Source organism: Quercus lobata, chromosome 2 (assembly GCF_001633185.2).
Source record: "Quercus lobata isolate SW786 chromosome 2, ValleyOak3.0 Primary Assembly, whole genome shotgun sequence".
NCBI classification, from domain to species: Eukaryota; Viridiplantae; Streptophyta; class Magnoliopsida; order Fagales; family Fagaceae; genus Quercus; species Quercus lobata.
In genome coordinates this window covers 10291083-10315770 of record NC_044905.1, presented here as the reverse complement: position 1 = coordinate 10315770, position 24688 = coordinate 10291083, and the positions used below count along the sequence as shown (strand labels likewise).

Sequence of the window (24688 nt, the reverse complement as noted above, 5' to 3'; positions counted from 1 at the left end):
TATTGGATTATAGCTCTAACTCAACAATTAAAAAGTTCTTAAAAATTGTTGACAAGTGCTAATCACTAGAGATATTTAATGCATGCTTTTTCGCATGGTGCAAAATCATTGAAACTGATGTTTGTATGTGTCCACCTAACAGAGGACAAAATGGGTGACCCAAAAGATGTTTGAGATATTTCATCGTTTGTACATCTATATACACACAATTTTCTTCTAATCAGACTAATTGGAGCCTGGAGGATTAGATTTAAATGTTAGTGGGATAATGACGGCGTGTTTGGAATTGTTGAAAAAAAGTTTTACTTTATGTTTTGTCTTAGCCTTTTATAGATAAACAAATTTTTAGCTTTTTTTTTTTTTTTTATTTAACATAAAAGTTAATAAAACTTATATTTTTTCTACAAACACTTCGCAAATAAATTACAAAAAATAAGTAATTTTCAAATTAACACTAAGAGCATTCGCATCTAGTGCAATTTTTTTTTTTTTGTTTATTTTAGTATAAAAACCTACATTTTTTAATTTATATACTCACTTTTCAAAATATCCAACATTAAATTATTTATTTTACACTATATTTCATTAAAATATTATTTTCTTACCAAAATTTTTTTTTATTATCTCCAGTCATATCTCTCTCTTCCTCACGAGGTGAAGTAAATTTTGCCAATAGATTGATTGATATATGTAGTTTTTAAATTTAAATAGGTAAATTTGACCCCAACATTAAATTATCTATTTTATATTATATTTTATTAAAATATTATTTTCTTTTTTCATTATTATCTCCTGTCATATCTCTCTCTTACTTGAAGTAAATTATGCCAATAGATTAATTGATATATGTAATTTTTAAATTTAAATAGGTAAATTTGACACATTTTTCTATTACATACAGTTTGACGTGACTTTCCTAAAGGTCGTAAACCGGAACCCATTGTGTAAAGTTGTATTGTTTGCATATGCCATCATCCCTATCGTGTAAAATTGTTTTTCGTTATGACAAATTTTTAATCTTTCGTGATCAAGTTTGTCCAGCCTTGTCTGTGCCTCATGGCCATGGGGTTGCTGCCATGTGATGAGTCTTCCACCCTTTTGTTTTTTAACCTCTTCAATCTTCATTCATTCTTGGATCAACGACATCTGGACCTGTCATTCATTCACCACGTTCTGTTGTTTTTTTCTTTTTAGTTTTTTTAAGTGTTCTTTCTCTTTCGGTTTGGAATTAACTGATGGTGTCTCTTGTATTTACACTCACGGGCTTCACTTAGTCTTATATGCTTGGAGATATGTAGGACTATATATATACCGCAAAAATGTTTTAAATTTTTTTCATTATATAAGTGTATTTTTTGGATAATGTGATGGGGGCGTTTTTGTATATATTCACGGGACATGCGGAAGATTTTGGAAAAAATTGGATTTCTAATAACAATTAGGTTAGAGTTGTGATGTGTTTTTGTGTTACAACATCTTTCTCTTTCTCTTGTGTGTTCATTTATTTCTATAAAAAAAAAAAAGTTTAAATGTCGGCTAGAATTTCCTCTATTGCTGAGTAAGGCCGACTAAGATCCTCTAGACCAGGTCACAAAAGAGTTAGCGCACTAAAAAAATCAAGTACCTAATACACAATGATAATGTCCTCTTTAGAGGATAACATAGTGAAAGTGAATTTTTGGAGAGAGAGCCTCACTAGAGGTAGCAAAGTTACAATTGTCTTTGGATTTTAAGCTTACAAAAACTAAAAGAGCATTGGCAGCAAGCTCCTTAAAATAAGGTAAGGAAACAAAATAGTGAAGGAAACCCAAAAATTAATCACCCCACATCAGCTTACATATCTCTTCCATGTTTTGGGGTTTTGTTATAGACTACAGTTGTTCCCTATTTTTAGAGTGCATTACTCAAACCCTATTTCATTTATTTATTGTTTTTGTTTCTTGGTAAACTGTAATAAAGAAAATTTGGTATTTTGAACGGTGAGAGATATAATAAAAAAAAATGCATGACAAATTATATTTTAATACAATAAGAGCATCCACAGCAGCTGTGGCATAATTTATGTCATTTTGCCACACCAAAGACTTACTTTATTATTTTACCACATCATTTTACAACATCTTATCTATCAGATATTTTATCATTCAATTCTATACATTAAAATAATATTTACTACACATTAAAATAATATATTATCTCCTCCCTATCATCACCATCATCAACAACAACCCACACCTGCAGATCAACCACCACAGCCCACAACCACCGGCCACCCCCACAGATCAAAAACCAACCACCAATATCAGCCACTGCTACCACCAAAAAAAAAAACCTCAAACAAACACTACACAGCCACAAATCTCACACCCACAACCCGATCTAAGACCATCCCAAATCTCATACCCATCCCAAATCTCACACCTACAACCCGATCAACCTACCACCATCAACCAAAATCAGCCAACCAACAACAATCAAAACAACCAACCACCAAAAGAGAGAGAGAGATCAGCGAGATTGGAGAGTGATAACGATGACGATGACGTCGTGACGATGACGTCGTGACGATGACAATGGCCCTTCTCGTCTTGGACGTCGGCGATGTCGATGGCTTGTGTGCCGTGAGCGGCAAACTCACAAGCTGTGGCCACCGTGAGCGGCAAACTCGCGAGCCTTGCCCATGCTGCTTGCGCCTCCGGTGATAATGGCCACTGTCAAACTGATCTTAAACTAAAGAAGAAAAAAAATCTCACCAAATGTGAAGAGAAAAGAGGGAATCGGTGAGAGAGAAGAGAAAAGAATAAAGTGAAGAGAGAGGAGAGAGAAAAGAGAATAAAAAATTATTAACCCATATACCATTCTTCGTCCGTATCGTTGCAAATTTGCAATGGTACTACATGTGGCAAATTTTATGAGATTTGGTATATCTGATAAAAGGGGTTTTTGGTATTTGGTGTGCCAAATGTGCCAAATAGTTGGCATTTGGCACATTTAGCACATCTGATGGTGATGCTCTAAAAAATGTCAACCAGTTGAGTTATAAATCCCTTGACCTTGATGTTTTGTTGGAAGCAACAAAATGTGCTAATTAGTTGAATTACATGGCTTTTGGTTTGAGACATACACTTATTCATACATGATTTCACAATTAATTGAGATGATAGACTGCGATTAATATGTAAAAAAAAAAAAAAATACTAGTATTTATAATGGAACCATGTGAAAATGATATTGACCCAATTAATTTCAATTATTATATCAATGAGTGAGAAAGGAGTTTGTGCCTAGGTTAAGTGGGTAACTCTTTTTGTTTTGGACAAATAAACAAGACTAATTCAAAAAGGGACATGATCAATTAACCACATGTACCTCCCTAATTGAAATGAGTTTGTACCTAGGGTGAGTGGGTAACTCTTTTGTTTTGGTTAGGAGTCTGGCGTGAGTGAAAAAGTAAAGTGGTTAGACAGAATAAGAAAAATAGGTTCTTATCATAATAGGGAAACCAATATAGGTCAATTATTTATACGAATACACTAAAAGATGTCAACTAGTTGAATTACAAATTCCTTGACCTTGATGTCTTTGTTAGAAACAACAAAATGTGCCAACCAATTGAGTTACATGATTCTTGGCTAGAGACATACACTTATTTACAAGATTTTACAATTAATTGAAATGATAAATTATAATTAATATGTTAAAAAAAAAAAAAAAATTGTGCTTACGATAGAACCATATGAAAATGATATTGACCCAATTAGTTACAATTGATTATATCAATGAGTGAAAAAAGAGTTTGTACCTTGGGTAAGTAGGTAACTCCCTTTGTTTTGGGCAAATAAACAAAGGCTAATACCAAAAAGGACAAGATGAATCATCCACATGTACCTCCTTAATTGGACGATAATGACCTACCCTCCAAGCCACCTACACCTTACTTGTAGATATCTTTAAAAACACAAAACAAATGTCTGCCTTGTCTCTCTTTAGATCTCCAACAAAGAAAAGGTACACAGGCTGGCCGAAGAGCACAACCCTAAGACAGCGGGGGCCATGCCATTGCTCGAATAATGTGGGATTCTTCTTCTTCTTCTTCGACCGTAGTCCATTATTTGTAGAGCAAACTTCGGATCCTTTTATGTATTTATTACATCTTTCTTTATTTGTCTTCTTTAATTATGAAAGTAAGTTTCTTTACATTTTTTTAGTGCTCTTCCTTCATTCTCACTCCTTTTACTCTCATTCAAGAAATGGTACCCTATGTTAAATTTTTGTCATACTGTAGTCCCTCCTTATCTTTAATTTTTGTCTGATGCGTCATCTAAATTAAATTTGTTTGTTTTTTTTTTTTTAATAGAAATAGGGGTTTATGATATGGATTCATCGACCTAATGCTACGTGACGATAATGAATAATATCACGTTATCACATGTATCATTGGCGTTTTGACGAGGTTATTATCATCGGCAGAATACATTCGTTGAAGTGTCACTATTTGAACTGCTTAACTCCGTCAAGTATCATGTGAAGTAATATAAAGACTCCTACTAGAAAGCCACATTCTTGCGATATGGTGGTAATTAAAATCTCTTTGCTGATTCTTTAAAAAAAAAAAAAAAAACTTTGCCTAAAATTATTGATTTTGGACTATTTTTTATATAATAGTAATGCAATTTTTTAAACAAATTGTATTAGCATAAGAGAGCATTAATTGCAGATTATTTTGCAATTGACCATACCATTGTTTTTGAATTTTAAAATGTCCAGGATCCAGACCATGCCAAGATGACATTGAATTCTATAATTTTTTTTTACTTCACGACAATTCTATAAGGGACTTGTCTTTTTTATTGTTTCATTCAATGCCCAGGAGCAAAAGAAAAAGAAAAAGAAAAGAAAAGATTCCTTCAATTCAAAAAATTAAAATAAGTGACCAAAATCTGAGAGTTGCTGGTCTTTACAACTTGGTGTGTTTTTACGTTTGTGAACACAATGTCGGCATCATTTTTTTAACATGGCATGTACCATTACCAAACCCCTTTTTCAAAAACCAATTAATAGAATTGAAGTGCTTGACAATGAGGCCCATGTACTATCTCTTTCTTTAAATTCTTTACAATATAAAAAATAAAATAAAAGAACAAAACGTGTTGTGAGGGTTTCTTTGAATCTTCCTTTTCCCTTGGTAGTTTGTATTGTGGCCATATTTTTCACCTAATTTTGTTTTGCATGAATGACTTGACTTCCTTTGCTTTATATATCTTTTTCAATCTCATAAAATAAAAAAATAAAAAAAATTCTTTTTCAAGAAGTGAATGACAAAGGAACATGGACAAAGTTTATAGGTGTTAATCAAAAACTTAAAGAATAAATTTACATAAAGTAGATATAAGTACACATCCTCACTTATTATTAGCTGTTGCCCATCACCTAAATGAGTAATTAATGGTGTCAACAAAATTAGCTGGAGCTACTATCTAATATCTATAACTATAAGGTATCTACTGACTACTGGTACCTTCAGTTCACAAAGCAAAAGTAATGCTCAACTTTAAGGACAGCCAATTAATTTGCACTGCAAATCAAATTCATTGACCTTTAAGAAAAAGGAATAATTATTAACAATTTTAGTTATCTAACAACCCTGGAGGTACTTTAATACTGGAATTAATTCATTGACAATGATGTTGGAAAATTTTGCTTTGCTCAGCGATATCTAGAGGCTGTACCTACTAATTAAATCTATGCCATGGCATGTAGAGTAATAATATGAAACAACTCTTTCAAAATAATGTTTACCCAAAAAAAAAAAAAAAAAAAACTCTTTCAAAATAACAAAAATTCTCTAGCAGGCAAACTGGCAAAATCATTATTGACATACATACTTAGTAGTTATAAGACTTGTTTAAATAATTTAATTAATCTTGTGATTTGATACACGTGAAAATGGTCTTCTAAATTGTTTTGACGTCTCTTTTAACTCAATTTGGACGAAATTTTTATCTTTTTTCCCCGACTTGAGGATTCCAACTCCTAAAGTCCTACTAGTTTTTCTAATAGGCCTGTTGTTTTTTCTCTAGTTTTTTGGTTTTGTAAGTTGTAAATTTGTTTTAATAATTAAAAAAAAAAAGGGGGGGGGGGGGGGGAGGAACCTTCTTAATCAAAATTGGGTTTTTTTAAAAAGAAATATTTAACAAAATAAGTGAAAGAAAAATCTATTAGAAAAAAACCCCCAAAAGGTTTGAAAAGATAAATATTTTATAATGTAAACTTGTCAAGGCTACCTGTTTGGGCAATAACGTTTAGAATTTTACGGGTATAAAGTTCAGGGTTTGTTAGGATTTAGGAATTTTAGAGAGTCTTTTTATTTTAGATGAAGGAATAAACTTGAGTAAATTTTGTAATCATTGGCATACAAGAAAAAATTTTATTTTTAATAAAAAATTCTCCTAAAAGGCTTTAAAAGATTTAAAATTTTAGATGTACAGTAAGATATTAAGGCCAAGCTCATTTGTCATCATTGCCCTCCTAATGCCTAAAACTTAAATGGATAAATTTTCTTCTAACCTATTGCTTCTAAAATCATCCATGTATATCACATTACATGATTCATTAAATCATTTAAATAAGTAACTCAACTATTAAGTAGGTTATGTGATTAAATGTATACATGAATAGGCTTTTAAATTGTCGAATTTGGCTTACCTCCATTACTTTTTTAACTGAAAATCTCCTTTTATTTTAAATACACAGTAGTAAGTGAGAGTAAGTTTTAATCTTCACATTTTCTTTAGTTAGTGGGTGATATGACAGTTTCTTATTAAAATAAAAAGATATTTCAGTTAAAAAAGTATTTGAAGTAAACCAAACCCTCAATTGTCCCGTAATGAGTTAAAAGAGAAAATTTTTTCTCTATAATGGTTTAAAAGAAAATCAATCCAATTAAAATTGTTTCCAAGGGTATTTGTTAATTCAGCTTCTGGAGTTGTAAAGTCACCCTTATCATCTTTGCAAATGTTGTGGGGGGTAAAAGACCCGGAAGCCCATGTCAATATTTACATTGGGCCAAGAGTCTAGTCCAAGGAAGAACCCCTCCTCGACCATGGATGTAGTCGAGGACAAAGGGAGCAGCCTACTACTGGTAGTGATACTCCGGGTTATTCCACGAAATAGGGTAAGCACTAAGACAGAAAAGGACAACGGGAAGAATGGAAATATTTAAGGGAAAGCTGCCATTATTACGGTGCTCCGTACCTGACATAGCCATGCCTCTCTGCCTTTACAACCACTCCTAACAACTTTAGGGATGGGCAGATGGGACAAGGAGCAACACAATGAATCTAAAAAGTTAGAGGAGGAAAGGGGGGTATAAAAAGGATGGAAAGGGAGGCAAAGGGGGGACTCTGAAATCCCTACCACTCAATGCGAAATGGAGAAGGCTCCTCGGATTGTGCCGATGACCAATCTTCCTTCATAAACTCAGTTCATTTCAGCTTGATCGTGACAAACACCATATTAACTGTTATACGTGCACTAAAGTCTGGCTCTTCGACCCACTCTCTACAAATTTATTGTACTGGGTTCACTGGTCCAAGATGCAAAACGTGACCCTACAGTCACTATTAAAACTTAAAACTTTGGAAGGTCATAAATTTATCCTCATTTATATGCTTTTTTTTTTTATAAAAAAAATTGGCATTAAATTTGAAAAGCATTCCCTCAATTTATGTCAAAATCAACTGAGTCTTTAACAGGGGCGGAGCCAGAAATTTTGGTTTGGGAGGGCCAAGTTGTGATGTTAATATATTAGTTAAGATAAACCTCTACACACACATATAAATTAATTTACTAAGAAAATTTATCATCTTCTAAATTTTAATGAGTATACAAAAGTTATGTATTCTATTAAACATATACAAAAATTTATTATTTTTTACATGGTTTAATTTGTTAAACCTCTTAAATTATATTATTTTAATATAATTTATCTTTCTTTTAAGAACACCATTGAAATGACTCAAAATTTGGAGAGGCCAACTTCAATTTTTACATGCTACATTTTTTAAAATGTAAATAATATAAATACTATAAAATAATTTTTTAAAATTTTGGGGAGGCCTTGGCCCCCACGGCCCCACCCTTGTGTGTGGCTCCGCCACTGCCCTTTGATGTTCCGATTTGAAATTCTAAATCCTTAGAATTAGGAAAATGTTCCACTTTAGCCTTCTTTCCCACTTTTGTGAGCTGGTCGGGATGGAATTTGCCACGGAATTCACATGACCCAAACACGTGCCCTTATCCATTTTCCACTCATGAAAATAAAGCAAAGGGAAATTCTTGAGTGATATGTCCATTACCAAATGACATTAGAGAAATTGATAAGCCCCACTAAATCGATCAAAGATCAAATTGCACAAGAGGACAAGAACCTTTTGGAGAAAATGGAAGACTAAATCCATTGCTACCAAATTCGAATCAATGAAGGTTATTGCACAATTAGCAACTTAAATATTGTTAGAGAGATAACACCTTAAATAGACTTTAAGTAAAATTTTAATGTAATAGTCTATTGAATTTCCACTCACACGCGTATAATCTCTGCCTCGTGCGAGTTATTAACTAATTATATCTTTGTGAGTTATGAGATAGACTTCTTTGTGGGCCAAAAAACTTTAAAAAAAGAAAAGAAAAAGAAACCTTAAAAAGGCTAGACCAGTTTATTTAGTTTTTTGTTAAAAGTGTAGTAAAATATATTTATACTTTGAAAAATATGGTAAAAAATGAAGTTTTAAAAAGTTATATATAAAAGCTAAAAGTTGAGCTTATAAATTTAAGCCAAACGGACACAGTTTATTTTAATTCAACTTATTTGACTTTTTATATTTATGTGAGCTATAAGTATACTTTGTACTTAAAAAAGTGAAGTTTAAAAAAAAAAGAAAAAAGTGAAGTTAAAAAAAAAATGAATAAACAAAATAAGCTAAAAGATAATAAATAGACACAAAATAAGTCAACTCTAAACTTAAACAAATAGAGTTCTTTTATTTTTAGAAAAACAAATAAAGACTTAAACAAGAGTTTCTCTATATTTAACAATAAAAGACCAAATTAAGAACCCAAAAAAGTATACTACTAACATTTCCCCCCCTTTTTACATGCCTTCTAATATTGAAAATTCAAAATTAAAAAAATCATCTAATTATTTTATTCAAATTAAAATATTTGAATAGTTCATGTTTAGTACATGCAATCAAGATGCCAATAATGAAAATGCAGTCATTCTCTTCTTCAATTGACATTTTGTATGGAATATGGAGGATAGAGGATTGCCTACTTAAAAATTGTTTGAACCCAATAAATTAGTAAAAAAGTTTTATAATCAACTTATTGTGCGACAACTAATAAAACTATTTACGTGAACTTTTATAATCAAATTACCTATTTCTCTTAAAAGTTACCATGGCTTTTGAGTGGAGTTATGGTGTGCCTTTGTGTTAGAACCTCTTTCCCTCTCCCTTGTGTGTGTATGTGTGTTTGTTTCTCAAAATAAAAAAAAGTTACCTATTGAATGCAATATAATTTATTTAATCATACATATGGATGGACTGTTCATATAGCTGAGCTGATCACAAAACTAGACGGCAAGTGAACAAACAGGCCTATGGCATGATTTAATGTTTAAGCAAAAATGTGTCACTCTCCTTTTTAAATAATTTTGTGCCTAAAAGCACAAGCATGAGCATTAGCATCAGAAGATGCTAATGCCATATCTAAGAGCATTTTAGCATAAATGCACCAAATAACCACTGCATCAGAAAATGTCAAAAGGAAGTATTGAAAAAATATTTAGAATTGTGTTACAGTACAATTTTAAAGGTAGAATAGTACTGTAGCACAATTCTAAAACTTATTATATTTGTTTATTCCCTATTTTTTGACTTTCTCTCTCTCCCTTTGTTTCTCTTCTCATTCCTCTCTCCACAACGGCGTCTCTCTCTCATCACATCTCTCTCTCACGGTGGGCTTTTCTGGCGTGGGTCGTGGGTCCGACGTGGAGGTGAGACTGGGAAGTCAGATCGGCGTGGTATGGTGGCGCTGGGTATTTTTGGGTACGTTTTCTGGGTTCATGGGTATGCGGCGACGTGGTATGGTGGTTTGCGGCGGCGTGTTCATGGGTTTCCGATGTGGTTTGCAGCGGCGAGATCGGTTTGTAGCTGGGTTTGTGTAAATTTTGACTTGATTTTTTTTGTGGGTCATCTTTTGGATTCAAAATTTGCTATTTGTTTGATTTGATTTTGGGATGGATTTTTTTTTTGTGGGTTCATGATGGTGGAGTTGGGGGTTGCCGTGGTGGTGGAAGGGGGTGGGGTTTTTATTATGGGTCATATATGGGTTCATGGTGGTGAAGGTGGGGGGTTGCCGTGGGGTGGTGGTGGAAGGGGGTGGGGTTTTTATTATGGGTCATGTGGGTTCATGGTGGTGAAGGTGGGGGGTTGCCGTGGTGATGGTGGTGGCCATGAGTTTCAGGGCTGAGGTTTCTGGGGTTGCCGTGGGGTGGTGGCGTGGTGGAAGGTGGTGGGGTTTTTATTATGGGTCATATGTGGGTTCATGGTGGTGAAGGTGGGGGGTTGCCGTGGTGATGGTGGTGGCCATGGGTTTCGAGGTTGAGGTTTCTAGGGTTGCCGTGAGGTTTCTGGGGTTTATTTGGAAGAGAGCTGAAAATGAGAGAGAGGAGAGAGATGGGAGAGAAAAGATATAATTTTGATATATATTATTTTATTTTGTAAATATATTATTTTAATGAGTAAAAGAGGAAAATAGAAGTTTGGGATGTAGAGGTATTGTAAAATAGGATGGTATAATGGTAAAGTGAGTTTTTAGAATGGTAAAATAGAGTAGCATTAGCATTTTTCAATGCTAATGCTTAAGGGAAAAGCTGGTGGTACACTGGTACATTTTGTTTTTCTTTTTTCTGGGGTTATGTCTGCCTTTTCATTTCCATAAGATTCAAGTGGTGGTGGTGGTTGTTGTTGTTGTTGTTGTTTTTTTTTTTTTTTTTTTTTTTTTTTTTAATTTTAAATATTTTTATTTATTTATGTGGTTTAAGTTGGGACAGGGTGTAACCATGAATTTTTAGGACTAGGAGAGTTAAATTAACTAATTAATTAAGTAAGAAAAAAAAAACTGAACACATTGGAAAAAAGAAAAAAAGAAAAAAAAAGAAGCTAAACAGGCATAGTTTCTAGAAAAGTCTGTGACCGAATTTACCACCAAAATAGTGTATATTTTTGTGTTGTGGTGGTTCTAAATTCCAATGGGATGAGTTTTTTAGCATACATGTGAATTTTTATATGAAAAATTAGATATTTACAATGTCGAACTGTGAATTATGTTATTTCACCTCAAAACCAATTAATGATGATAAATATACACATCTTTTATGACATTTGATGTCACTTTCTTGCTAGTTTTTTTTAAAAATAGTTGTAGAGAGTCAAATCATAGTTACCAAGATATAATTTTTTTTTTTTTTTGCTGAATCCAAGATATAATTATTTTAATTGAATTATTGAAAAGATACGATACCTCCAATTTGATGTTAATCATCACCATTATTTTAAATGAAAAGACAGTGCTTTGCAAAGAAATGATAGATCTAGTATATAGAACAGTGCATTAGAGTTTGAACACTTTTAATTATCAAAGCGAAAAATCAATCAATCCTTTTTATGAAAAAGGAAAATGGGGTCCTCCTAATCTCTATAAGTTACTTTTTTGTTTTGTTTTATGCATAATTTCTTTCTCTCTTCTCCCATATAAAAGGGGTTCAAATTCGAGTTTAGTAATGAGTACTAAATAGTAAGCAATGGTACACCGACACCGTTCATGCGCCGTTTGTTTCTCGTTACTTTCGATGTCTCCCAAGCCCATCAAAAGTCTCCTATTACAATATCTCCGTTCCGTTTACGTCAATACGAACCGTTTCCACTTGTCCAAGACAAGTTTGTTCTTGTTCATTAATTGCTTCATTTCTAAGAATCTCAGGTGTGTCATGTATGAGATCGTCACCAACAACGTAAACAAAATGCCAATTCTCAAATAATATCACAGTCGGTTAAATCACGTGGAATGATTCTTTTCAATTAGGATAGCATACCATATCTTTGGTTTTCTACAGGGTCAATCAGCCTACTGAATTATTCATTATTTGATTAAAGATGGTGACATATATATATATATATATATATATATATATATATATATATATATCTATCCAATCTCCAACATGAAAGATTATGTCTAATTTCTGACGGGAAAGATTATACCATGTAATCGCTACACGTAACCTTTCTCTTATAATGGGTGGACTCTATTGATATGTACGACCCACTTGTTTTGAGAGAGAGGTTACATGTAATGGATGCATAATATATTTTTTTTTTTTTCCAACAACTATGGGTGTGTTTGGATAGAACTTATTTTGCTGAAACTGAAAACGGAAAACTGAAAACACTGTAGCAAAATAATTTTTAAATGTGTGAATAATGCTGTGGGACCCATTTTTAATGAAAAAATTGATAAAAAATGAAATTTGTGGGTCCGTGAACAGTGCATATGTACACTGTTCACTGTAGAAAGTCAACATTTGCGATTACTGTTCATTGAACAGTAACCGCAATACCCAAAACACGTGAAAAAAAAAAAAAAAAAAAGAACAAAACGCAGCTCCGGAAACGCAGAAACTGAATACAAACACACACTATGAGGCCGTTTGGATTCAGCGTTTTCCGCTGAATCCAAGCTGCGTTTTCTGAAATTTTTTTTTTTTTTTTTTTTTTTTTTTTTTTTACTTTAGCCGCACATTTTGACTAAATCAACTGTGAACAGTGTATTTGTGCACTGTTTATGGACCCACAAATTTCACTTTTCAGCAACTTTTCCATTAAAAATGGGTCCCACGATACTATTCACATATTTAAAAATTATTTTGCTACAGTATTTTCAGTTTCAGTAAAAATAAGCTCAATCCAAACGGACCCTATGTCTCATGGCATTGGAATCTTAGTTAGTTGCTTTTTAATTTTTCCCTTTCACACAATTAAACTTCTTTCAGCAAATTAGATTGGGTTACAGATAGACAAGAATTTGCTTATGATCATTGCATAAATTATAAATTTAGGAATGCAAAATTATTAACGATCTATATAATTGTTTTGGTGATATATTGTAGTTAATGTGAACAAAAGTTATGCTATTTCAATCACAATTTATCAAGTCAATATGAGTAAAAAAAATTTGAAATTTTTTTGAGTTAATAACATGGATGTGTTATTTAATAATAAAAAAGTATTAATATAATTTCATGGTATTTCAAATAAGTAGTAAAATTAGTATTGTACACGTGAGCATGTTAGGACTTGTGCTACTCATGATAGTATAGTATATGATAGTATATGGTTTCATGAAACTTGTGTGTTAGGACTACCTCCTACAACCTTCCTAAACATTAACTCTACAAATTTGAAGGAAGGAAAAGATGTAAAAAATTCAAAGGATTTCTCTTATCAATACGTAAAAGGAGGATAATTATGGACCAAAAGACTTCATTTGGAAAAGAAAAAAAGAACAAAAAGATGTGGAAAGAGTATCTGTCTCTTCTTTTATTAGCGGGTTTCGGTTAGTTTAACTTATGATGCCCTTAAATAAGTGACTAAAAATAAAGTTTCGATTACATAAATAAAAAACTCATTGATTTGATTGAAAAGAACAATTATCACAAAGTAGATAACATATGTGCCAATTTTATCATATCTTATATCTATTTGAGAGAGAGAGTCTCCTTGATTAGAAAAAGGCTTACAAGCAAGTCTATTATCTTCTTTTCCATTATTAAATCTCTGAAGACTTGGTGTAATCTAAATACTAAAAGAGTAATGCTACAGACACAAACTATTTTACAACATTTTTACAAACTGCTTATGTGGCTTTAGTAATTTTCAAATAATCATTAACAAACATAAATGTGATGTTAGTGGTGGACTCATATTAGAACTAATAAAAATTTGCCACATCAATAGTTTGTAAAAATGTTGTAAAATAGTTTGTGTCTGTAGCATTACTCATACTAAAATTCATGAGTGCAGATGTTATTGATGTGGTAAAATTCATGATATTATTCAAAAGATTGTCTCGTATGAAACTTGGGGCGGTAATGGAGGGATGCAGTTGATGATAGTTGCTATATATTTACTCTCTCTGCCATAAATATAGATGTGTTATAATTTTTTTTTTTTTTTAATGAACAAAAATGGGTAAGGGGGCAATTAATGTGATAGTCTTACCTGATTGTGACCATAATAGCACCCTACCCGTTGAGTCCAGGGCTCTGCTAGGGTGCAGGGAGACCACAATGAGTTATGGCTTCCCAGCCTCACAAGAGACACAAGTGAACCTTGAGTTGATGAGGGAGATAACCTAAGTGAGTCTATATTCGGACTCGAACCTTAGATCTCACGCTTAGTGCATCTTGTGCATCACCCAAGACCACTAGGCCACACCTCTTAGTGGTTAGATGTGTTATAGTTAGATGTATGGGAATATTGCTAGTTAATTTGATATTCATATATTTAAATGAATAAACTAAAATTAGATAAACCTAGGGGGTTGGCCAAGTTGGTTGGGCTCTTGGTCTCAAAGTGCTTGTATTGGACTCAACTAGGTGTGCTCCTTAGTTTGAGTCCTGCTCCCTACACTTTGAAAAGAATTTCCTAAGTTAGTACTTTACCCCTTCGTGGGCCCACCCGGCACGAACAGTGATTAGTCTCTGGTTGAAAACCTTGAGGAAACATTATAGGAAACCAAAAAAAAAAAAAAAAAAAAATGCTACAAGTGTTTGCCGGCAGTGTCCAAAATGACAAGGTTGGTGATTCTTTCAGCTACAACTTCCTTTTTTTTTTTTTTTTTTTTTTTTTTTTTTTTTTTTTTTTGTGTGTGTGGGGGGTGGGGGGGGTAAATTACATTAAAATCTCTTAAAGCTTATTGAAATGATACTCCCCATAAATTTTTATAATAACACTCCCTTTAAAATTTCTATAAAAGCAATATATATATATATATGTATAGAAGTCCATGCCTTCAAGTGGAATATTTCAATGGTAGAAAAAAATTCCTACCCTAAAAAATAGTGTCATTTATACAAACTTTGGGGAATTGTCATTTTGATAAAAGGGATGCTAGTGTAATTTACTTTTTTTTTTTTAATTATTAATAAATGCATAAATGTATAGATTGAAGCATATGCAAATTCTTACAGGTGTATGCTACTGCCCAAATTGTTGCAAAGATACCTGTGAGCGTGAGCCAGACAGTCTCATATGGACCTTGGGGTGGTAATGGTGGAGTGCAATTTGATGATGGACGCTACACAGGTGTGCGCGAGATTCACTTGGCGCGCACTGGTGGTCTTGTTTCCATTAAAGTTTGTTATGATCTCAATGGCCAAGCTATATGGGGAAACAAGAATGGTAGAAATGGAGGATTAACAGTGGAAAAGGTTAATAAACTAAGCTTAATAACATACGTGGCTAGCTCTAATATTGATTCAGACATATATATACAATGCTTTGGTAGTAATCTGAACTTTTGCTAATTGTGGGTTTGTTGTGGAACAGATAAGATTCGAATACCCGCATGAGGTCTTGACTCACATAAGCGGATACTATCGTTCAGTAATCTTGAGAGGACCTACTATTATCAAATCCATAACATTTCACACTAACAAGAAAAAGTATGGACCTTTTGGAGATGAACAGGGGATCCCATTTTCCTTTGCCTCAAAAGATGGGATTATTGTAGGATTCCATGGGAGAAAAGGATGGTTTGTGGACAGTATTGGAGTCCATGTCTTGGAAGGAAAACTATCACAACCTCGTCCTCTTTCTGAGGTAACTAGTTCTTTGAAGCTTAAGAAAATCAAATTTGAGCATTTTCTATTTGACATGATTGTATGTCACTCATCTAAAATTTTTATCTTATAGCAGGTTGTTTCTGGGCCAGTGCAAGGACCAGGTCCATGTGGACAAGGAGATCTCACGGTTGGAATAGTGAAAAAACCTGCTCCATATGGACCAGTGGGTCTCCGAGCAGGAATGGTGAAAGAACCAGCTCCATGTGGACTAGGGCCATGGGGTGGGGATGGTGGTCAGCCATTTGATGACAAGGTGTTCACTGGGATCAAGAAGATTTTCCTTACCAAGGGTGAAGCCATTTATTCTATTCAGATGGAGTATGATTGCAATGGCCAATCCATTTGGTCAGTTAAACATGGATGTGGCAATGAGGGCACCCCTCATCTGGTACTATGTTACACCTTGCTAATGCTTTACAATAAGAGTAATTTCTATCACACAACATTTTTCACAATTTACAAATATGATAATTTGTGACCAGTCTAACAGTACAGGTGATAGGTCTGCTACCGTCACATTTTTTATTATACATCAATCACAATTCACAACATATTACGTTACTAGTTGTAAAAAATGTTAATGAAAAATTTTGTGTCAATAAACTTTTTGTTACAATTATGGTACTTTTGTCCTCTAATTTATTTGCTTTTTTGTTGTTGTTTGTTGTAATAGTGCTATATATAATTTTCTCTTTATGAAATAACAAACAGATCCAATTTGAGTGCCCGCATGAATTCCTTACTTGCATAAGTGGCTATTACGGCTCTGTTGCTGGAGATGAATGTAGAAAAGTGATCAAGTCTCTCACGTTCTATACAAATAGGAGGAGGTATGGACCATATGGGGAGGAGAGTGGCACATATTTCACTTTCACAAAGGATGAAGGAAAGATAATCGGGTTCCATGGAAGAGCTTCCTCTTTCCTATATGCTATTGGAGTCCATATACAACCCTCGTTGAGTGATCGAGTCTGCAGGGAACCCAAAGGGTGCCCACCACAGTACCAGTTCAATTTTTACCAGTAATGTGTGTGTATGGAGTATGCACTAGAAGCCAAGTGATTGGTCCAAAATAAAATTCTAAGAGTGTTAAAATGAAAAAGACTTACTATGTGGATCAATTATCAACTATTGGAACTTGTAATAAATAAATTTGCTACTTGGATTTTATTTACTCTTTTCTCCTTATTCTCTTTTATTGGTAAGTTGTGATTGGTATGATATCACTTTTACATGAGTCATATTTTAATACTATTTTTAGTGTACATTAATCACAACATAACACATCAATAGTTATTGAAAAAGGTTGTAAATTTTGTGTGTGATTATGAGTACCCAATTTAAGACAACCTTGGCAAATAAAGCATTTAATGATTGAAAAAAAATCTTAGTTAATCAAAATATCTATTTGAAATTCATCCAATGTAATTCATCCATGTCATTTTGGTTTCAACTCCTTATTGCTTTGGGTTTGAGTACAGCCAAAAACATAAAATCTTTGAACTAATATACTCTCCATTTGAAATGTATTTATTTCATGATTCAGATTGACTATTACACATTTAAAAGTATATCTAGTGTTATATCATTTGAAATTTTAAATTATGTGACACTTTGTAGATGGTTAGATATAAGAAACAAATTTTTTAACTATAAAATGCACTTTCTCCTTTTCAAGTTTCCTGGAAGTTTACCAACCAACTTTTAGCCTAATTTGTTGTTAAAATCATCAATTCGATAATAATCCTTTGGATTAAAACTACTTTTGAAATTCATTTTTAACATTTACAAAACGTCCCCATTTCTTTTCTAAAAAATTCGACAGACCTTTTGTCATCGTACATTTTCTTTGGGGCCTGTTTAATTGCTAAGGATTTCCGATTGTGAGAGTTATACTTGTTGAGAGTTTAAACTCATAAGAATTAAATTTTAGATAATTGGCATTTATATTATTCATATATACTTTAAATTTGACTCTTATATCATATTATTTTAGTAACTGAAAAGCAATAATTTGATCATTGTAGATAATTATTTTTAAATGATTGAACATAAATAACATCTTATTTGAATGAAAATAAATATTTTTGTTCTAAAATAAACTTGGAAATCCACTACATTCGATGAAATCTCGCCAAATCTGGCGGATATCCACTAAATCCAATGAAATCTCCGCTGAATCTGGTGAGATCTCACCAAACCACCACTCCTCTTGGTCAACAAGAAGTTGAGTTTTCCTCCACTCAATCTGACTTGTGAACATTCTTATTTGTTACATGATCACCTTTTTTTTATAGAAAAGTTACATGATCACTTAAGTGGTAGAACTTAATTTTGACAATATATATCTACATGCGTGTCTACGGACGCACGCATGGGTGATGTCTTTTTTATTTAAGGCCAATAAAGAATACACATTCAATACATGTGGAGATAGTGTCTTTTTAATCCATGTGCAAAACACGTGATCAAGAGGCCAATAAGGAAAATTCAGTCTTTTTGAAATTTTGATAATGAAAATGCAGGCATTCTCTTCTTCAGCCAACATTTTTCATAGACTATAGAGAATGGAGCCATCCTAAGAATATCTCCATTAGGAGTACGTGTCCCATAAAGAATTATCCTAATTACTAAATTATATTATATTTAGATTTATGTTATATTATATTATATTATTTATTTAATCATAAGAGTGATAGATAAAATCCATCTAATTAAAATGTTATTTGGTGAATAGATGTTAATTTTGGTAAACAGCTTAAAAAGAGCCTTTGTTTTCCATCAAAAAGGTTTTCTAAGGCATAGACCATAGGCTAGAAGAGATTTCCATCATAAATCACTATTTTGCAGAAGCTTTTCGATCTTTTTAAATTACGTGAATAGTAATGCCATGAGGTATATATGCTTTATAGTTTCTTCCACTTTTTTAAATTTCTCATAGGCTTGTGCACCTAAAAATTACTTGAAACCAATATGATTGAACACAAAAGTGACAAAACTACCTGAACAAGGCAAGTGTGCAAACATGCCTATAGGCATATGGTTTAATATCTATGCAGCAAATGTGTCACTCTCTTCTTATTTTTTTTTTTGGTAAACTCACTCTCTTCTTTTAAATAAGTAAATAACGTTGTGCCTAAAAGCACAAACATGAGAACCATCAGGGAAAAAAGCTGGTGGCACTTTTTTTTTTCTCTCCTTTTTATCTGAACCCAATTATTGCCAAGATATTAATTTTTTATTGAATTATTGCCGAGATATGATTCCTTTAGATTGATGTTAAGAATCATCATTATTTCAATGAAAAGACAGTGCTTTGTAAGGAAATGATAGATCGATAGGTGCATTACACGTTAAATTCGTTAATTAACAGAGTTGGAATTCAATCAATCATTTTATGGAAATGAAAAATGAGGTCATGTATGTTTGGCTTTTACTAATATCCACGGTCACAGATATATGATATGGTTACAAGTATGAATACTTTTTTTTTTTTTTTTTTTTTGAGGATCAATACGATGAAATGTTATTAGAAAACTATAAATCTGAAAGTACAAAAGGAATCACATCTGGTGGAACATGCTCCATCCAGACTAACAATGGAAATGCAAATCTTGCTCTCTTTGCTAAGGCATGAGCCACACAATTACCCTGCCTCCTAATATGAGAGAAAGAGAAAGTTCGAATCGAATCGGAAATAGACATTATGTCTTTCACATACTGACCAATTGAGGAGTGACCCACATCACCTGACTTCAATGCCTTGTAAACAATCTCTGAGTCTCCTTCAAATATTGATTGTGCCATGCCCAATTCCACAATGAACTGGACAGCCCTTCTTGCAGCTAGGATTTCCACCAACTCCACTGTATCGGGGTAAGGTATTTTTTCTGAAAGTGCAGCAAGTACTTCGCCATTTCCGTTTCGCACCACCACACCTATCCCTGCCTTTCCCGCCTCTTCAAAAACTGCTCCATCATAGTTGGTTTTATACCCCTCGCCCAGTGGTGGACTCCACTTCGTTGCAGTCGTAGGGGACTTAGCCATTTTTTTCAGAAATTTCAGCTAGAATGCCGAGAGATACTGAGCTGTTGTACTGAAAATTATGCTCTTGTCCAAGCTGGGTTCTTGGAGCCGTATTTTGTTCCGGCGATTCCAAACAAACCAAGCCACTACCGCAAATAATTCCAGCCTCTGTTTTTGTACTCCAATCAGATTAATTAGTTCCTGTACTTCATTAATATTCGGATGCTCTGTTCTAACCCAGCTGAAACATGGGAGCCAAACTTCTTTCAATTCATCACAATTCCATATTGCATGGAGGGTGGTCTCTTGAGCAGAAAGACAGGCGCCACATCTTGTGTCCTCAAGGATTTTTCTTTTCTTCAAATTCACTTTTGTAGGTAGTGCGTCGGAGCATACTCGCCATAGAAAAGTTTTGATTTTGTTTGGCACCCGTATCTTCCATAGACGTTTCCAGAAGGCTTTCTAGATTGAGGCATCTGAGGCCGATGCTTCCATCATGTTTTCCTCCACACACAACTGTTTGTACCCAGATTTCACTGAATACTCCCCATTTGTACAGCCCGGCCATATTAACACATCCTGCTGGTTTGTCAAGCACAAAGGAATGGTCATTATGCGTTGGGCTTCAAAGGGGAGGAAATGTTGAGATATCAGATCCTGATCCCAAGTTCCTGTGTCCTGGGATATAAGAGCCGACACCTTTGCCCCTTCTAGCTCAGGTACCCGTGGAGAAACTATTTTGGATGACCCTCCGCCTGGAAGCCAATTGTCACAGTACAGACTTATATTGTTGCCATCACCAATTCTCCACTTCATTCCTCCAGAAATTACCTTCCTGGCTTTCATTATACTTTGCCATGCATATGACCCCGATGAAGTTGTAGCTTCCAAGACCGAACCATTTGGAAAATATTTGGCCTTGAAGACACGGAAGAAGAGAGAATTCTGATCCCGTAGTAGCCTCCATACCTGCTTAGCTAGCATAGCATCGTTGAATTTTTCCAGACTCTTGAATCCCATGCCTCCCTCCACCTTTGGTTTGCAAAGAATTTCCCATTTTTTCCAATGGATCTTTCTTTGTTCCCCCTTCTGCCCCCAATAGAATTTTCGGATCATAGCCTCAATCTCATTGCATAAACTCACCAGTAATTTGAAGCAGCTCATTACGAAGGATGGAATTGCTTGCACTACCGCCTTCAATAGGATTTCTCTACCCACTTGGGATAGTAGTTTTTCTCTCCACCCTTGTATTTTATTCCAAACCCTTTCCTTTATGTATCTTAGACTCTCCTTTTTACTTCTTCCTACCACCGCCGGCAAGCCAAGATATTTTTCATACTCTTTTACTTCCGGAACCCCCAAGAAATCTGAAATCTCTTGCCTTCTAGCAACATTTACGGCCTTGCTAAAAAATATAGAGGTTTTCTCCCGGTTGAGCTTTTGACCTGAAGCACGTTCATATAAGGATAGAATGGCTTAGATTTCATGTAAGTCCGACATGGTAGCTCTACAGAACACCAAGCTATCATCTGCAAAAAATAAATGTGAGATTTTTGGGCCATTTTTGCATAAAGAAAAGCCCCTTATTTTGTCATTATGGGCTGCCCTTTGAAGCAACCTATTCAACCCCTCCGAACATAGCAAAAAGAGATAGGGTGACAAGGGGTTGCCTTGTCTAATTCCCCTAGTAGGTCTTATATCTCCCTTTGGCTCTCCGTTCACTAAAATCAAATAAGACATAGTGCTAATACACTCAAAAATAAGAGACCTCCACTTTTCACAAAAACCCATTTTCTCCATGATCATCATCAAAAACTTCCATTCAACTCTGTCATACGCCTTGCTCATATCTAACTTCATAGCCATAAAGCCATTCTTTTTAAATTTTTGTGATTTCATATGATGTAGGGTTTCAAAGGCCACCAATATATTATCAGATATAGCTTTACTAGATTGAAAGGCAGTTTGAGATTCCGAAATAACACATGGTAATAATTTCTTAAGTCTATTTGCAAGGACTTTAGAAATAATCTTGTAAAAAGTATTACAAAGAGCTATAGGGCGAAATTCAGAAACTTTTACCGGGCTCTTGACCTTCGGAATGAGTGTGATGAAGGTTCGATTAATGGAAGAAGGGATCGTACCAGAATTAAGGCAAGTTAGGACTGCCTCTGTCACATCATCACCTACAGTTGGCCAAAAATGTTGGAAGAATAATGGGGGCATCCCATCCGGACCAAGTGCTTTTAGAGGATCCATCTGCTTTATGGCTAATTCCACTTCACTTCTTTGATATGGGGCAGCAAGTTCATCATTCATCTCTTCTGTAATCACCAATGGAGTTGCTTCTAAAGCTTCCTCAATCAAATCCGGAGAGGATGAGGTAAATAAATTGGTGTAGAATGCTATCAATATATTTGCTATCTCCCCTTCTTCTTCACACCTTTCCCCAACCAGATTTTCGATCACTTCAATTCTGTTTCTTCGATATCTATGTGTAGCTTGGCTATGGAAAAATCTAGTGTTTCCGTCCCCTTCATGTAACCATAGGGTGCGTGATCTTTGCCGCCACATTTTTTCCTCCTTGGATAGAAGATCATTGATCTCCCTCTTAAGCCGAAATACCCTACTCATGGATTTCCCAACAATAGTTGCATCTTCAGCCTTACGTAGCTGCACCTTTTTTTCCTTTAATTGCCGACTTATATTTCCAATAGCCAGCCTACTCCACCATGTCAGTTTGGATTGACAGCGCCCTATTTTGCCTTCAACCCGAGCCATGGCATGCCCAGTGGTTTCGTGTACCCATGCTTCTTCAACTACGTCCTTGCATCCTTCTTCCCCCATCCACATGTGTTCAAACCGCCATGGTTTCTGTCGGATTTTTGGTATCCCATTCAAACAAATAAGAATAGGTTTATGATCCGATGAGCCACACTCCAAGTGCATCACTTTAGTGGCAGGAAATTTTTCGATCCACTCCATCGTTGCTACCGCTCTATCAAGTCTTTCCCAAATAGTGAAACCATCCGGATGGCCATTACACCATGTGTATTTGCCTCTCACAAAACCAAGATCTCTGAATCCACACTCATCAAGGACATCCCTAAAATCACCCATTTGTCTTTCTGTCCTCAGTCTTCCTCCTTTTTTTTCATGACTGCGTGTAATTTCATTGAAATCACCTGCACATAACCAAGGGATCGCATTCCTATTCTTTAGTCTCCGTAGGCAAGTCCATGATATATGATGATTCTGTGTTTCTGGCTCCCCATAAAACCCCGTAAACCTCCATTCATCCTCCTTTCCTTTGTTCAAAATGCCATCGATATGGTTTGGAGAAAAGGTGCCTAAAGAAAAATCGACATCCTTTTTCCAAAAAATTACAATACCTCCTCCTCTTGTTTCCCGACATACTTCGATCATACCACCAAGTTTCAACTTAACACGTATCTCTGCTAGCCTTGCTTTATCAAGCCATGTTTCGGTTAAGAACACGACTGAGGGATCTTGTGCCCGAATCAAATCCCTAAGCTCTTGTTCTGTCTGGAGGTTCCCAAGCCCCCGACAGTTCCAACATAGGAGATTCATTGCTCTTGGCGGGGCTGACACTCAGCCTCCACCACTGGTAAATTCGTTTTGATCTTCGAAGGAGCCAACCTTCTTTTCTTCTACCCCTCACACCCATCCACTTCCATAAAAGACTGTTTGATGCTATGCTCAATCCCTCCTTTTCCTTCATCATTCAAATCTTTGGCCTTTCTAGTTATCCTAATCCATGTTCTTGTAGCATTTTGCCCACTGCGTGCACTGCCAGAAGTTTGTCCACACACATCGGGTTGGAGTATTGCCTTAGTAATATTAGGGCTTCCACTTAAGTTTGGCACGTGCTCAACACCCTTTTCTGTTGCAAACCCAGCGCCGCCTTCATTTTTTCCCTCCTTATTATGCTGCCCATCCAGATCAGCCCTTTTATTAGCATCATTAACTCCCCTTATTTCATCCCCTAAAAATCCGATCCCATTTAATTCTCTGTCTATCTCCAAAATCTGCTCATCTAATAAAGCTCCTTTAATTCCGTGATTGTCTCCCTTAGCCATTTCAGCACTTAATGATTCTGGTGCAATCAATGAACCCATAATTTGCTCCTCTGCTTCTTCTGTAACTGTCTCCGCCCCCTGCACTGGTTCTGTAACGTTTGCCCCTGTTTCTGACGCCGGCGATGAATATTTCCCAGGCACCGGTTTGGTTAGCTTTGACTGCTTTCCCTTTTTATCTTCGTAAAACCCCGGCACCACCACCACTGTCTTACGACTCGCCGGAGCGAAGGCTGCTCTAATCCACGCTCCATACATCCGATCGTTTTCTTTAAGCGTGCCTTCACTCTCCAGCCATCTATCACAATCTTTGTCCAAGTGATCCAAACACCCACACCAGTAGCATATGTTAGGGAGACGTTCATATTTGAATGTCACCCAATGATCATCACCGTCTTCTATGGATAGAACTCGTCCCCTGCAAAGAGGTAGAGAAATATCCACTCGCACCCGAACACGGATAAAACTGCCTCGGTCAACCTCCCTATCACTCGCATTGCGATCCACTGTCCCCATTGTATCGCATAAATCCTCAGCTACTCCCCTGTTCAAGAAACCCATCGGAATGTTGTGTACTTGCACCCAAAGCGACACCGTA

At 34.9% G+C, this 24688-nt stretch overlaps 2 protein-coding genes across 2 annotated transcripts; one reads left to right on the top strand and one right to left on the bottom strand.

Annotated features, from left to right (window-relative positions):
- The first annotated feature begins 14308 nt into the window (after nt 1–14308).
- LOC115959090 (jacalin-related lectin 3-like) lies at nt 14309–17074 on the top strand. The gene is made up of 5 exons (XM_031077398.1): nt 14309–14446; nt 15314–15553; nt 15672–15944; nt 16041–16355; nt 16679–17074. The coding sequence occupies exons 1-5, from the start codon at nt 14309–14311 to the stop codon at nt 16991–16993; spliced, it is 1281 nt and encodes a 426-aa protein (XP_030933258.1). The 3' UTR covers nt 16994–17074.
- Nucleotides 17075–19504: 2430 nt separating this feature from the next.
- On the bottom strand, nt 19505–20014 carry LOC115959085. Its single transcript, XM_031077386.1, has one exon. It carries the CDS (start codon nt 20012–20014, stop codon nt 19505–19507), a length of 510 nt encoding a protein of 169 aa, XP_030933246.1.
- Between the last annotated feature and the right edge of the window lie 4674 nt (nt 20015–24688).